General features: G+C 45.5%; 1 protein-coding gene across 2 annotated transcripts; it reads right to left on the bottom strand.

Annotated features, from left to right (window-relative positions):
• Positions 1-2,224: 2,224 nt before the first annotated feature.
• On the bottom strand, positions 2,225-15,818 carry LOC149308351 (yjeF N-terminal domain-containing 3-like). Of its 2 annotated transcripts, none has more exons than XM_089535627.1 (6): positions 15,500-15,818; positions 10,606-10,714; positions 10,054-10,164; positions 9,758-9,871; positions 7,143-7,293; positions 2,225-4,574 (listed from the first exon to the last, which is right to left on the bottom strand). In XM_089535627.1, exons 1-6 carry the CDS (start codon positions 15,562-15,564, stop codon positions 4,375-4,377), a joined length of 750 nt encoding a protein of 249 aa, XP_089391753.1. In that variant the 5' UTR covers positions 15,565-15,818; the 3' UTR covers positions 2,225-4,374. The 2 variants fall into 2 exon arrangements, with proteins under 2 accessions (XP_089391753.1, XP_089391754.1); XM_089535628.1 differs by having other exon boundaries at positions 10,606-10,711.
• Between the last annotated feature and the right edge of the window lie 82 nt (positions 15,819-15,900).

Raw genomic sequence — 15,900 nt, 5'->3', positions numbered from 1 at the left:
GACATGATAATTCCTTATTTCCGTTCGTCTTATCAATGACTATATGACTATAATGATCCTCTGAACAAGTCCTAGAAAACTCCATGGTAGGATCGCCATAAGTCAGAAACGACTTGAAGGCACACAACAACATCGGTCTGTCTGTCTGTCTACCATCCCTTCCTTCCTTCCTTCCTTCCTTCCTTCCTTCCTTCCTTCCGAACTGGAGAAGACCCATGAAAACTGGAGACTCCAGGCCATTCCTGGAGATGTGGCAACCCTTTTTCCAGCCCACTGTGCCCAGATTTTGGAAAGAAAAGTGGACAGGTACCTTGAGAAGAGACCCAGTCGAAGCCAAAAAGGACGAACAGCACCATTGCCGGCTTCGCTCCCAACATTTCTTCCGCCTGAGGGTTTCGGGGATGGCGAGGAAGAATCCCGACACGTGCCAATTTTTGGGCCGAGATGCCACTGGGCACTTACGTCTCCGACCAGGTTGCTTCGAAACTGGAGCAGAGGAGGAGGACCGGAGGCCTATATAAGACTCGATTCCCCCCTTCTCTTGCCTTCCATTGGTTTGGATGCCTCTTTGGACAGCAAACCCTTGACCAGGGAAATCAGAAACACGCCGCCGAAAACCTAAAATTGGAAGCATCTCAGGGATTTCTTTTTTTGATTTGGTTTTTTTTTTTTTGTTCTTCCTCCCCCTCCTTTCTATTGTTATTATTGTTTTTGGGAGCTCTTCAACGGTAGCCTTTCCCCTTCTAAAATTGGACGCCGGCTTGGAAGGAGGAGAAAAGGCAATAAAACCATGATGAGCTCATGTGGAGAAAAGGGCCAGGAGCAGCTCACCTTACGGAGGCGGTTCATTCCTCTCCGCCACCATCACAGGCATTAAAACCCATTGCAGGTGTGGAAAAAGAGACACCGGAGTGAGGTCAAAGTGGCCAACATTATTCAAAGAGGAAAGACATATATACTAGGAAAGGCTGCAGCAGTTTGCTTTTGCTTAAGCTTTCTGGGAAAGGGTCGAATTATCCTAAAGGCACCAGATCCTGTCTGATCTTGGAAGCTAAGTAGGGTCAGCACTGGCTAGTCCTTGGAGGGGAGACCACCAGAGGAAGGAGCTCAGAGTCGTCTTAGCCTAAGAAAACCCTATAAAATTCTTAGAGTCACTGTAGGTTGACAGGCGACTCGAAGGCAAATACACACACACAGTGCCAAAATGCCCTAAAGGCACCAGATCCTGTCTGAGCTTGGAAGCTAAGCAGGGTCAGCCCTTGATAGTCCTTGGAGGGGAGATCACCAGAAGAAGGAACTCAGAACCACCCTCAAGACTTTCTAGCCTAAGAAAACCCTATAAAATTCTTAGGGTCACTGTAGGTTGACAGGCGACTTGAAGGCAAATACACATACACACAGTGCCAAAATGCCCTAAAGACACCAGATCCTGTCTGATCTTAGAAGCTAAGCAGGGCCAGCCCTGGACAGTCCTTGGATGGTAGACTGCCATGGAGTCCCAGGTACTGCAGACTGTATTTCAGAGGAAAGAACTGGCAAATCTCTGAGCCTTGCCTAAGAAAACCCTCTAAAATTCATGGGGTTGCCCTAAGTCGACGGGTGACTTGAAGGCAAACATGGACACATACATATACAAAATGCACAACACGTGTAACTCTAATACTCCTAACATCCCCTGATTTTATATATTTACCCTGTAGTGTATTTTACTTCTACTTTAGTGTATTTTACACCTGTCCCATCCTCTCCTCAACACCCTTGCTGACTTGGACTGAGTTCAAACTACTTTTGCAGTTTGAACTCAAGTTTGCAGCCATTGAAGTAAACTGAGGACAAAAGTAGGAGGAAGGGAGAGAAACCGGGACATTGTAAAAGCAGCTGAGAAAAGTGGGATGACAGAGAAGTAATTGGTTAGTAGCTGGAGGATATGTAACTGCTGTTATTATACACACTTTTTCTACGAAGCCTATGATGTTGTTGCCTGAAGCAAGAAACAAAATGGAAGCCCCTGACCAGTTTATGGGGTGAATAAGGGGGGGGGGGGAAGAATTAATGTGTCTCCTCATTAGGATAGTCAGGTTTTCAAAATAGCAAAAAGGTGTACCAGATTGGCAATGACCGGTGTCAAAGAAATCCCTTGTCGCTGCCTTTCGAAGCTGCAATATTTACCCTGCCTTTTGTAGTAAACAAATGCACTTATGCATGCCCAGAAGTCTTCTGAATGAATGAATGAATGAATAATGCTTGCAAAAATGCATGCCCTTAAAAACACAGTTTACAAGAGTCAGTGTTTGAGAATCATATTGCCGTTAAACGTGGAGGGAAAAGACAGCAAAAAGACCTGCAATACTCTAATTTTATTACGGAGACAGCTTTAGAGTGGAGAAAAGGCCACTTGCTCAGATACCTGAAACGTCATACCTTTCTCCATTTCACACTTATAGATTTGGGCCTCATTCCCACTTACCAAAAAAGCGGTTTGTGATCCAAATCGATGGATTGATTCAACAGCGGAGCGTGGTTCCCACTACATTTGCCCCAGTCGCATTTCCCCCCTGTAAAACAACCCATTTGTGGTTCACATTCATGAATGAATCAGTTCAAAATGAACCCGCTCCAACCGGACGAAGGGCAAATTTAAATTGATTCTGATCCGATTTTGGTTCACACCTGCACAGAATTGATTTATCCCAAAAGATGCAGAAAACATCAGCATCAAAAAGACATGGGTTAAATGGGTCTAGCGTATGGCCCCCTCTCTCTGAATCGCTTCGGCAAATCGATTCAAGTGGGAACCAGGGTCATTTGAATGGGTTCAAACCGATTTGCGATCCGGTTTAAAAGGTAGTGGGAATCAGGACAATCCAATCCCATTTTGCAAGAAGACACTATCAAAGCACTCCAGAAAGATGCCCATCCAACCTCTGTTTAAAAACAAAGGCGGAGACTCCACCAGACTCCAAAGCAGCGTCCTCCAATGTTGAACAGCAATTACTATCATGAGGTTCTTCCTAATGTTTAGGTGGCACTTCTTTCCCTTCCACCCGAGTTTCCAATCTGGAAAGCTGCAAAAGCAGCAAGGCAACCCTCTTCCTTGTTGGCCCTATACCCCTTCCATCTGTTTTGGAAGAAGGGAGATATCACCTGGCCCTATTTGCCAAGTCGAGGGGACGGGGTCAACAAGGCCTCTCAATTTCCTCGAGCTTTTCCAAAATTCCCGGGAGGCATCGCTTACCTACATTCTGCGCTATGTTCTCCCTGCTTACTTAATCTCCTTTTTTTCACTCACATCGTTCCTGCCAACGTCGCTTACGTTCACAGATTCAGCCGGGTCAAAAGACGGGGATCGGATTCTTTTGTGTCGAAAGCCGCTGGCAAAATTTGCCCTCAGCGCACGGATATTTCAGCAAAGGCACGAAAGCACCCGAAAGCCTATGGCCGGCTGCAAACTGAACCGAAATAAATCTCTCACCCCAACTATGGCCAACATTTGGGGAGCGTTCAGGGCTTGTTTGTCATGGGCCTTCATTTTTGACATATGGTGACCCTAAGTCAAACCTATCGTGGGGTTTTCTTGGCAAGATTTGTTCAGAGGAGGTTTGCCCTTGCCTTCCCCTGAGGCTGAAAGAGTGTGGCTTGCCTAAGGTTGGGAAAGCTGAGCAGCGAAGAAACTCTTGGGCAAGTCACACTCTCTCAAGCGTAAAAAGAAAGGCAATGGCAAATCTTCTCCAAACAATTCATTTCAAGAAACAGAGCCAGTGTGGTGTTGCGGTTCTGAATCCCTGCTCATCCCTGGTAATCCAGTGGATAGCTTTAGGAATATCGCACTCTCTCAGCCTCAGAGGAAGGCAAAGGTAATCCCCTCTGAACAAAGTTTGCCAAGTAAATCCTATCTTAGGGTTGCCATAAGTCAAAAGATGTCTCAAAAGCACACAACAGCAACCCCTGGCATGAAGTCTATGAAAGCTCATGCCGCCAACTTCTTTCTTTCCATGAATCTCAAAGGTGCCACAAGATCCCTTTTCACACTGGTTTTCCAGACTAACACAGCTATATCTTTGAATTGCACCTGCATTTTGTTTGCTTTTTGCCAGGTTGGCTGGAGAAACCTGGGAGGCGCAATGCAATATTTTTAAGCATTGCGACACATTCAAACAGACCTATCCTGGCTTTCAAGCTACACAATATGTACACTCCCCCCCACCAAAAAAATTGTCTAGATAGAGATGTATTTGTTAATCCAAGGGTTTTCAGCCAGTCTTGCCACCCGAGATCAATAAATTGGGGGTTGGAGGCATTGGCATTTGGGTTGGTGGTCTTGGAGCGGCCCGGAAAAGAAGAAGCCATGACTTTCTCGGGTTTTGTTCCGGATCCTTAAAGAGAAACCACACACTCTGTGCCGGGATATTCGGGCAAATTGAGTTCGAATTTCTTTTGGACATCATAGGGAAGGAAACGGCCGGCTACAAGGTGGTGTTTGCCCATGAAACGGGTGGCACACTGCTTGGGGGCCGCCAAGGAGACAAGGACATCAGGGCTGATCCCATCATTGCTGCCGGTTTCCACATCCCACCCTGAAGAGAGAGCAAGAGAGAGAAAGATGGGGATAAAAACTTATATATACATTTAAAAGACTTGCAATCACTTTTATTTGCAATTGTCGTTGTGTGTCTTTAAGTCATTTCAGACTTATTAGTTAACTGTCTCCGCTTCCCTGCGCAAATTTGCATCGATTCGCTCCCTCTGCTGAAAATGCAAAAATCTGAATCCATACAAAACGGAGAGGCGGCCATACAATCGACAATAACCAACATCCTTGCGGACACTGCAAAGTAAAAGAACTGTGCAGCCTTTTTATTTTTGCAGAGTTTGTACAAACAGCCCTGAACTCCTCCGAATCACGTGTGACGGGAGCACACCTTGTTGTTTCTCTCTAAAATGTTTATACTCCGCTGCCTTATTTCGTGAGAAAGGCAGCGTGGCGTAGTGCTAGACTGTGACTCTGGAAACCAGGGTTCAAATACCCACTCAGCCACAGAAGCCTACTTGGAAAAGAAGTCACACTCTCTCAGCCTCGGGGGAAGGCAATGGCAAACCTCAGAACAAATCTCGCCAAGAAAACCCTGCGATGGGGTCACCTTAAGTCAGAAATGACTTGAAGGCACACAACAAGAACAACAAGCCCTATTGCAAAAAGGGATGAATAAGATGTATATATATGAAAACAAGGGACTAATAAGATATAGGTATTTGAAAACAAGGGATGAATAAGATGAATACATTTTAAAACAAGGGACAAATAAGATGTATACATGCTAAAACAAGGGATGAATAAAATGCATACGTATTTTAAAAAAGGAATGAATAAGATGTGTACATATTAAAACAAGGGATGCATAAGATGTATACACATTAATCAAAGGACAAATAAGATGTATACACATTAAAACAAAAAACAAATAAGATGTATACATGTTAAAACAAGGGATGAATAAGATGTATACATATTAAAACAAGGGACAAATAAGTTGCATATGCATTAAAACAAGGGACGAATAGGATGTATACATATTAGAGCCATCCTTTCTGGCCCAGGGGAAGGCCAGCATCCTTTGGGTCATGAGACCCACAAAGTCTTTTGGGTCATGAAACCACTGGTACCTATTTGCTGCAGCAAATAATACTACAGATTCTCCTTCCCTGTGTGAAAATCGGCTTATTCGCACCGGAGCAACGCACTCATATTTTATGGATATCACTCTCTCGTGAGATGTTCTGGTGCTGCACCAGAAAACATGTTTTAGCAAAAAATTAAGCTGAGGACCAAGGGAGGAAGAGGAGGAGAAGGAGAGAAAAACCAGGACATTTTAAACGCAGCTGGAAAAGTAGGACGGCAGAGAAATAATTGTTGGTGCCCCAAATCCCACTGGAGCCTATGCTGAAAGATTTCTTTTTCTTAAAGTATGCTCTCCATGCCGCAGTCCCGCTGTGTCCACTCACCAGTGGGAAGTAAATTGTTCAGGATGGAGGCTAACTCTCCTATTTCCCTCTCCTGTCTGTTTGTTCTTCCGTGGAGCAAATTCCTCTCCTTGATGGTGAAACCAGGCCTTACGGCTCCCAGACGCGGCAAAGCATGTTTGAACATGACATCATGTCTCGCTCGAAGGGAGACATCGATTCCTTTATTACGGCTTCATTCGGCTTCCAAAAAGCACCTCTCCTTTGGAGACGGCTACTGTTTTGGAGCCAGGATGCTGAGCTGGAATTTGGCCGGAGACCGAAAGGAGGACAAACAAGAGTGATTCAGCTAAGCTCAGGTGCAAAAAAATAAGGATCGGTTCTTCAACAGGATTGATGTTGTTTCCCCCATCCTGAATTTTTTGGGGATCTAAAACCTAGAACTGATAAACAGCCCTTGGGGAAACTGATAAGCATTGTGCATTAAGTCCCAGTCCCAGTTGCTTATAGCTTGTCATTCAAAGACTCACACTCACAACCTATTTTCCTGTTTGGAAATAAAGACGGAAATCATATATTGGCCTCATTCCCATTTACAAAAAAAAAGCAGTTTGCAATCCAAATCGATGGATCCATTTGACAGTGGAGCGTGGTTCCCACTACATTTGCCTTGTTCGCATTTCTCCCCATAAAATAACCCACTTGTGGTTCATATTCACAAATGAATCGGTTGAAAACGGTCCCACTGCAGCCAGTGGAAGGGCAAATTTAAATCGGTTCCGATCCACATCTGGTTCACGCTTGTGCGGAATCGATTTATCCAAAACAACGCGGGAAACATCAGCATCAAAAAGACGTGGGTTAAATGGGTCTAGCGCATGCCCCCCCTCTCCGAATCACTTCAGCGAATCGATTCAACTGGGAACCAGGGTCATTTGGACTGGTTCAAACCAATTTGCGATCCAGTTTAAAAGTTAGTGGGAATCAGGCTTAAGATACAATGCAAGAAGGTTAGTCTCCTACTTTTTTAAACAGAGGCTTGAAGGCCCTATGTTGGGTGTGCTTTGATGGTGTCTTCCTGCATGGCAGAATGAGGTTGATCTGGATGACCCCTGGGGTCCCTTCCAACTCTATGAGCCTATGATTCCAGAAGGAAAGCAGTGAGTTCAAGGGACAACACATACCAGAAGGAACATCCAGGCTGATGAGAGGGATCTGGACTTGCTTGAGAGTGGCCAGGATAGTGCAATAGGGTTCAAGAACTTCGCCTGGGTTGGCTTCCACCCCAAGGATGGCATCAACCACCAGGTTGTAGGCATCGCTGATGAGCTGGACCTATTGGAGAGAGGAGAAAAGAAAGTCAATCTGCAATGCAGATCTATTTTCTGGGGAAAAGGCAGTTTCCACAATTCTCCCTGAGCGATGGGCACAAAGTTGGTGCAAAGGTGCCACTCATCTGTAGTGGCATCCCCTTTACGGATCAGTTTTCCATCCATTTGCATACTGGGCCATGCCTTAAGCACCCGCCGCCATCTGTAACCAAGGTAATTTTTATGGGATTGTAGGCTTTAGAGTTTATCACACTGGGGTGAATTTCTGCATTAGAGAGATTAAAGTGCATTTAAAGCATCCCGTAAATAAAGTGAAAATGACGAGCAATTGTGCCAATGATTATCCCACGCAATTGTGCAAATAAAGCGGTATCAGAAATGCATTGTCGCTGAAATCCTGAAACTAAAAAGATGCATGTCAATGCTTCTTTGTGAGCACTTTAACGGCAGGTTTAGTGCAATGCTGTGTGAAATCGTTTCACATAATTACGCAACTTTTCCGGGACATTTATGGGATAAACTCCCGATCTCCTTTGTGTGATAAACTGGCTTGTCAGGATTCCTTTTTAACTTCATTTCACTGGTGCTCTGAACTCCACTTGTGTATGCGCACAAAGCAATTACACCTCCAGATTTTTGGAAGACTTCTAACTGTATTCTTATTAGACTCCTAGGAATGACTTGATCAAATCCCAGCATATCATTAGAATCACAGAACTGAAAGGGATCCCAGGGGGCTATGCAGTCCAACCCATGGTTTCCAGCCCTTCCACCATTTTGGTCACCCTCCATCTTGTCCAGACCCTTCCTGAATTGTCCAAAACTGGACACAATATTCCTGGTGAGGTCTGACCGAAGCAGAACAGAGTGGCTCTGTTACTTCCCTAGATCTAGACAGTACACTTCTATTGATACAGCCCAGAATCACATTGGCTTTTCCAGCTGTCGCATCACACTGTTGGCTCATGTTAAGCTTACGATTCACGAAGACTCCCAGATCCCTTTCACATGTACATGTGAAATCTCTTTTCCTGTTGTTTGCATCCATTGCTCCATGTCCTAGTCTCTGAAGCAACATAAAACAAGCTTGCGCCATTCTCGATAGGATATCCCTTTGAATATTTAAACATGGCTATCATTCCACCTCTGAACCTTCTCTTCTCTAGGCTAAACATATCTGCTCCTGAAGCTACTCCTCACAGGGCTTCATGGTTTCCAGGCCTTCCATCATTTTGGTCACTGTCCTCCGGACACACTCCCCTTTGTCCAGATCCTTCTTGAAATGCGGTGCCCAAAATTGGACACAATATTCCAGGTGAGATCTGACCAAAGCAGAACAGAGTGGCACTATGTCTTCCCTCGATCTGGACACTATGCTCCTATTGATGCAGCCTGGGGTCATATTGGCTCTTGTTGCATGCTTTCAAGTCACTTCTGACTTATGGCAACCCTAAAGCAAATCTCTCTTGGGGTTTTCTTGGCATCCATAGGGGACTCAAGCTAGTTTTGATGTCGCCTCTTTCATGGAACGTATGCATGAGAAGTTGGATGCTGCAGAGGCGAGGCTTGCCGAAACTGATTTAAGTTTTTCAGCAAAGCCGCTAAATATAGAAATAGTTGGAGCGTGTCAAATGCCACTTTTAATGATGCTCGGCTCGTGGGTGGCTTCTCTCGGAGCCCACACCGCAAAATTGCTTCTGTTTCGTGGAGATTAAATGGAATTTGCAAAGCTTGAAATGAAAAAGAAACCCCCCTCGAAAAACCAGACTCTCAGTAAAGGCAAGTCAATGCTTATTATAAAGCCATGAAGTTACAAAACGTTCCTCCAGAACCAGCAAGCAATGGGATGGCAGGCAATCTCATCCTTTACTGTAAAAACAAACAAACCCCAAAACTGTAATCATCATCATCATCATCATCATCATCATCATGCTTTATTTTGAATGCCGTAGGTCTCTTTCTACTGTAAGGATAACTCAAACTATAGTTTATTTTCAAGAAATGGAACCAAAAGTCTGTATTAAAAAAGGATCATAGAGACTTAGGGTGCATCTGCACTGTAGAAAGAATGCAGTTTGACACCACTTTAAGTACTGTAGTTCCATCCTATGGGATACTGGTATTTGTAGTTTTATAAGTTCTTTCGCCATCTCTGGCCAAAGAGGGCCAGTGCCTCATCAGACTACAAGTCCCAGGAATCTTAAGATGTAACCAAGAATGAATCTCTTCAATGTATAACTACTGATAAAAATATCATCAAGATATAGATACTGATAGCAATAAATCTTATCACCAGTATATAGATATTGGAAGCAATACATCTCACCATCAACATATTGATACTGAAAGCATTAAATCTCATCATCAGGAGATAGATAAATAGGAAAGAGCATGCCCAATAAAAAATGAGGCTATTTTTAAAGGACGACCCGTGTCTCCTTCACCAAAGAGGTACCAGGTTTGCTCACCTCTGCAGGTAGATAAGAAAGAAAAGGGATGTCCATCTTCTCACACTGCGTGGTAAAGTCTCGGTAAAGGGGGTTCGACGACCGCTTGGGATAGAAGATGGTGGGCTCATATTCCTGAAATGACAGATTGGATTATTCCTGCAGTGCGGATGCAGCCCAAGAAGGCAGTAGAAGGGTCTCTCCTGAAAACAGAGCTTGGACAAGGTTATTTTATCTGCTTTTTACATTGCATTTCGTCACAAAGAAAGGCATGCATAGAAACTTAAACTTATGCATACTTAGAAAGGGGTACATACAAATACACGCAGATGCCGGGCGCACGCCAAGCCAATGGCCCCGTTCTGTTCGCAACCGCAGACCACCAGAAGCGTCGGCTGCTTCTTGGGGAGAGACTTCCGAGGAAAAACCTGGAGCAGAGAGAGACACAAAATACCATTAAGGGAGGGGATGAAAGGAACATGGCACAGAATCCAGACGGATATAATGCCATACCCGCCAACATTTCACAGATGAAAGCCAAGACAGGGCAGTCAAGATGGACGCAGTCATGACAGAGGAGAAACACACAAACCAGGTGAAGCTGCAGTGGTTTGCTTTTGCCTGAACCTACTGGGAAGGGCAAGACATTGCTCCCTGTCTCTTCTCTCCCTGGACTGAGTTCATGGAGTATAAACTATGTTTGCACTTTGTTTGCAACAGTTAAAGGGCTCATTCCCACTTACATTTAAACCGGTGTGTGATTCGCCTTCTCTCCATGTTGGTAAATCGATTCGATAAGTCGATAAATAAAGTAAATCGATAAATGGAGGATGAAAAGGGAACATTTCCAGGGTTTCCAACACACTCACCTTGGTTACTGCCATGGCACAAGCATGCCCCCAGATTTCAATCAGCTGCTGGTGCCCAAATCTGAACTCTTCGATGAGCTCCTTCTCAATGGCCACAGCTTCAGCTCTGCTGCAGGGAAAGAGGCATGAAGGGGGTGAAGGCGGCAGAACAGGGTTAAATCCCCCCAGAAGCTGCCATCTTGCATTCGCCCTTCCAAAAAAGGAGTAATGCAATTCAGAGGCATCCGCAGGTGTATCACCGTCCATTTGCTGTTGTGTGCCTTCAAGTCGTTTCCGGTTTAGGGCAACCCTAAGACAAACCATTCGTGGGTTTTTTTAGCAGGATTGGTTCAGAGGAGGTTTGCGATGGCCTTCCCCTGATGCTGAGAGTTTGTGACTTGACCAAGGTGGGTTTCATGGCCAAGGAATCGAACCCTGGTCTTCCCCTCCAGATATCCCAATTTGGCAATTGAAATTTCAATTAATTCTTTGCCACTTTTTCAGCTGCCCTGAAAATGTCCTGGTTTCTCTCTCCTCCTCCCACCTTCATCCTTTGCTTCTGTCAAGTTGCTGCAAAGTGAATTCAAAGTGCAAAAGGAATTTGCACTCAGTTCACTCAAATGATGGGAATAGGGGACACAGGCCTTCCCTTTCCTGTGGATGCCAGCAAAAGCAATCTGCTGCAGCCTCTGCAACGCTGCATCTGCACTGCAGAACTAATGCAGTTTTGACACCGCTTCAACTGCTATGGAATCCTACCATTTTGTAGTCTGACAGAGAAGGCTAAACATCTCGTGAAACTAGATATCCCATAGCATAGAGCCGTGGCGAATAAAGTGGCATCAAACTGAGTTATTTCTGCAGTGCAGATGCAACCCAGGCTTGTGTTTTCTTCCTCATTAAGATCTTTTTGTGACTGGGATGTCACTCGGCCACATTGTTTTCATCTGCAAAATTTGGTGTGATCTGCAAAGGCCGCTTGAGGATGGCTTGCCTTGGCCTTTTCGACAGCGACAAAACAACACAACCCAGCCTAACTGTTGTCACATAAGGTTTATGGTGTGTGTGTGTGTTAAAGGCCCCAGTTGCCAAAGAAGAAGAGAAGACTCCCTTTTCTCTTCTCTAACTTCCTTGCACTTATCTTTGCCCAGTCCATTTGCTGCATGGGTTTAAAATAACAACAACAACAACAGTAACAAGAACACAAGTGAGACTGGAATTTTGTGTTACCAAAATGTAGACAATGTCCTGGTTGTTTTATTCCTGGCCCAGAGCTCTCTCTGCATGCCCTGGCAGGAGATGCAAGGATGGGAGGTGGCGGCGGCCGGCCGGGAGGAAAGCGGGTGGAAATGAAAAGTAATCGTTCACATATGTCAAGTTGTGTAGTCCAAAGGATGAGGAAAACAGGGGCACAAGGCTGACCCAAGAAAACTGGTTGCTGTTAGAGTAGCCTCAGCACAAAAGTGCCCCAAGAAGACCAACTGGGAAGAGTTCACCTAAGGTGAGCCAGCGTGGTGCAGCCGACCGAGCGTTGGACTGCGGATCTGGGAGTCCTGGGTTCAAATCCCTGCTCGGGAGTCACAGTCAACAATATTGGGAGGATTACAACTTGCCCAAGGGCCAGTGTGGTGCAGTGGTTTGGACAAGGACTCTAAAGAGCAGGGTTAGAATCCCCAGCTTAGCCATGGAAACCTCTGGTCATACTCTCTCAGCCTCAGGGGAAGGGAATGGCAAAACCCCTCTGAAGAAACTTGACAAGAAAACCTTGTGATGGGGTTGCCTTTGGTTCAGTGTTAAATTGGAAATGACTTGAAGGCACACAACAAGAACATGGAAATCAGCAAAAATAAAATTAAAGGAAGGAAGGAAGGAAAAAGAGAGGGGAAGGAAGGGAAAAAAGAAAGAGAGGAGGGAAGGAGGGAGGGAGGGAAGGAAGGAAGGAAGGAAAGAAAAGAGGGAGGGAGGGAATGAAGAAAGAGAGATAAGGGAAGAGAAGGAAGGAAGGAAGGAAGGAAGGAAGGAAGGAAAGGGCAAACCCTCTGAAGAAACTTGCAAAGGAAACCCTATGATAGGTTTACCTTAGGGTCACCATAAGTCAGAGTCATCTTGAAGGTGCACAACAACAACAAGATACAACCTTCTCCCAAATGCAAGGGGTTAAAACTGGCGTTTCCAAATGGAGGCTCTCAGCCTCTCAAAGGGAGGACCCCCCTTGCCAGCTTCCAAGGCTGGCATTCCAGCTTAGCATGGTCTTTGGCATGGTTGCCAGAGTAACACGGTTCAAAGAGAAGCCACAGCCAGCTTCAAACAATACGGCAATGCATGGGCAGATCCAGTGGGGGAAGCATCACGCATGGCAGAGGGCCACTGCTGCAGTTGGATGCTCCTTCCAGTGGGCATTCGGTCCACCGTTTGAGCTTTTTCGCTCTCCAGAGTAATACAGTGGGCCCTTGGTCTACCAAAATCCCTGGATGCTCAAGTCCCATTAAATACAGTGGTGTCCCTTACAAAACGGCAAAATCAAGGTTTGCTTTTTAAGCATATATATGTGTGTGTGTGTGTGTGTGTGTGTGTGTGAATATTTTCAAGATGCAGATGCTTGAATCTGTGGATAAAAAAATCCATGGATATGGAGGTCCAACCGTACCAACGCTTGCCCAAATTATCTGATCCTGGAGCAGAAAGGAGTTGGTTCAAATGCAAAACGAACAGGCATAAAGCCAACAGATTCTGAGCATGTGCAGAGGGTATCGATCAAGCTTTTCCACCATCTTTTTAGTCCTATTTTGAGCTTCGGTAGATTGTAACTGTGTGCCTTCAAACCATTTCCAACTTATGGTGGCCCTATCGCGGGGTTTTCTTGATCAGATTTGTTCAGACAGAGGTTTTGTGGGTTTTTTGCCTTTGCCTTCCTCTGAGGCTGAGAGAGTGTGCCTTGGCCAAGGTCACTTGGTGGGGTTTCCGTGACCAAGTCAAGATTCGAACCCAGAGTCATTGCCCAATGATTTTAACACCTTTGCGAGTGGCTCTTCGAAAGCTTGCAACATGTATTTCGTGCATGTTGGTCGGCCGAATAAAAAGCATTGCTGTTTTGTGGATTTTGGATGTTATTGTACTCGGCTGTATGAGCAACACAGCTGGATATGTTGTTTAAAAGGAATAACTCTGGAGTACTGTCAAAAGGCCGTGGGTTCTAAAGATATACATTTCCCTTTTTGTAGATAGGGGGAAAAACACACACCCCTTTAAGGCTAGTTTTGGAGATAAATATCCATCCAAACACTCCTTTCCCAGGCTTAACTTTCCCCTTCTTCTTTTCCAAATGAATTGGTTTTCTGGAAGACAAACATAAGCTGGCAGAGAAGGGCGCCCTTTGAAAGACACTGAAAGGAGACTGGAAGGAAAGTTTTGTCACACGCAAACACAACGGACACAACACCCCTAGCTCCCAACTATGCTTGCAAAAGCTTGCACTCGGCTTGCTGTTACAGTCACTATGGAGACCCAGCCGTGAGCGGCATACTGATCCCACAATGGTGCTGATTGTGTCACGATTTGCACAACGTCGGGAAGGGGGTGGGACGAGCCTCGGTGGCACCGTTGCTCACTTTTGCACACCTCTGACATTGCATTGAATCATAGTTGGAAGGGACCCCCAAGGGCTATCCAGACCAACTTCCTGCCATGCAAGAACCCACAACCAAAGCGCTCCCAAAAATACCCACCAACATTTGTTTAAAGGTTTCCGAAGGAGAGCAAAAATTATAGGGGACGGAAAATGCACAAGCGAGGGAAGGCCGCAGCCGTTTGCTTTTGCCTGAGCTGACTGGGAAGAGAAAGTCTCCACAAATATATGTCTCCTCTCTTCTGAGAGTCTACAAAGAGCAAACTCCTTTTGCACTTTGGACTCAGTTTGCAGCGACCGGAGCGAATTAAGGAAGAAAGCGGGAGAAGGAAGGAGAAACTGGGACATTTTCAAAGCAGCTGGAAAAGTGGGATGTTAAAGGATTAATAGGGGTTGTGGCCTGCCAATGAGGGCATGACACTGAGCATGTGCAGAGAGTATTGTGTTTAGTTCAGGGCACTAAACACAAATTCATACTACATCCAAAATCAGTAGGATAAAATTTCATTTTTCCTCATGCTTTTCTTGCTCCAACTCCAGCAATTAATATTTGTTACCTTAACCACTAAGAGTCTCCAAGCCAATTCGCACTACACAGTTGTAGTGCTATGATCCCACTTTAACTGCCATGAAAGCCTAGGATCTGTAGTTTGGGGAGGCCCTGGACTTCTTAGCCAATGTATCCCTCCTTACCATTGCCAAGCACAGCATCCCCAAGGATGGAACCACAGCAGTTAAAGTGGAATCGTAGCACTATAACTGTGCAGTGTGAACATATCATAGGCTGTATTTCAAACGTGGAAACCAGTCTTTTGGAAGAAAGCGCTTCGGCAAACAAAATGGCCCAAAGCAACAGGTGGAACCACAATCTGGACACAACCAAAACATTACAAGATTAAGAGGCAGAGCATGAGCTTGTTCATTCCTCGATGGCAGAAATCCCACTGCAGCTCAGAGCTGTACCTTGCAAGGTTTGCGTATGTCATTTAGCAATTTCCCACGACAATGCATTTAGCCAATGCATTCGCATCCAACAGACAACATAAAATACACTCTGCAGACTATTAAACCCAAAAAACTCCCCTTCCTTGGGCCACCAACTTGATGTTGCCAGTGCACCTTCCAACCCAAATCTTTCCCACATTTGGATCCCCAGGCAGAACCCCAACCGATGTAGCTCACCCCTTAACCCAGAAAAAACCCTGTACTCTACTTGTCCATAGCAGCCGTGCTGGGAAGAAAAACATGGCAAGCTTCCTTTGCTCCCAATGTGCCATTCTGGCCACTTACCTTAGATAATGGAGAGGTTGGATTTCCTCTTTGCTGTGGGAGGAATTGAGGCTTGGTTTCTCCATGGCTTGAGTGGAACAAGACCCTTTGCAAAATGTTTGCCACCCTGGTGCCAACCTGGTGCCCAAAGAAACCCTCTGCTTCTACCTTGCTCCTTTCCCTGTTCCTCTCTTGCTGAACAGAGAGGATGGCAGGAGGCAGGGAAGGAGGAATAATAAGTGTGAAGAGAAGAGATGCAAAGATGCACACAATGGCACCCCCAGCTTTTGGCTGGCACCACTGCTGTGGGCACCCCAGGAGCGCAAGGGAAGGGATTGGCCTGTTCCTTCTGGGCGAGATGAAAGAAAAGATGGGGGAGCCCTTCTCCATCACCCAATGAAAAATCAGAGCTGGGTTGGGGA

The sequence above is a fragment of the Sceloporus occidentalis genome, unplaced genomic scaffold (genome assembly GCF_023333645.1).
Source record: "Sceloporus occidentalis isolate IW3139 unplaced genomic scaffold, rSceOcc1.0.p SCAF_8, whole genome shotgun sequence".
NCBI classification, from domain to species: domain Eukaryota; kingdom Metazoa; phylum Chordata; class Lepidosauria; order Squamata; family Phrynosomatidae; genus Sceloporus; species Sceloporus occidentalis.
The sequence above is the reverse complement of the archived record's forward strand: the minus strand, read 5'-3'. Positions and strand labels throughout refer to the sequence as shown.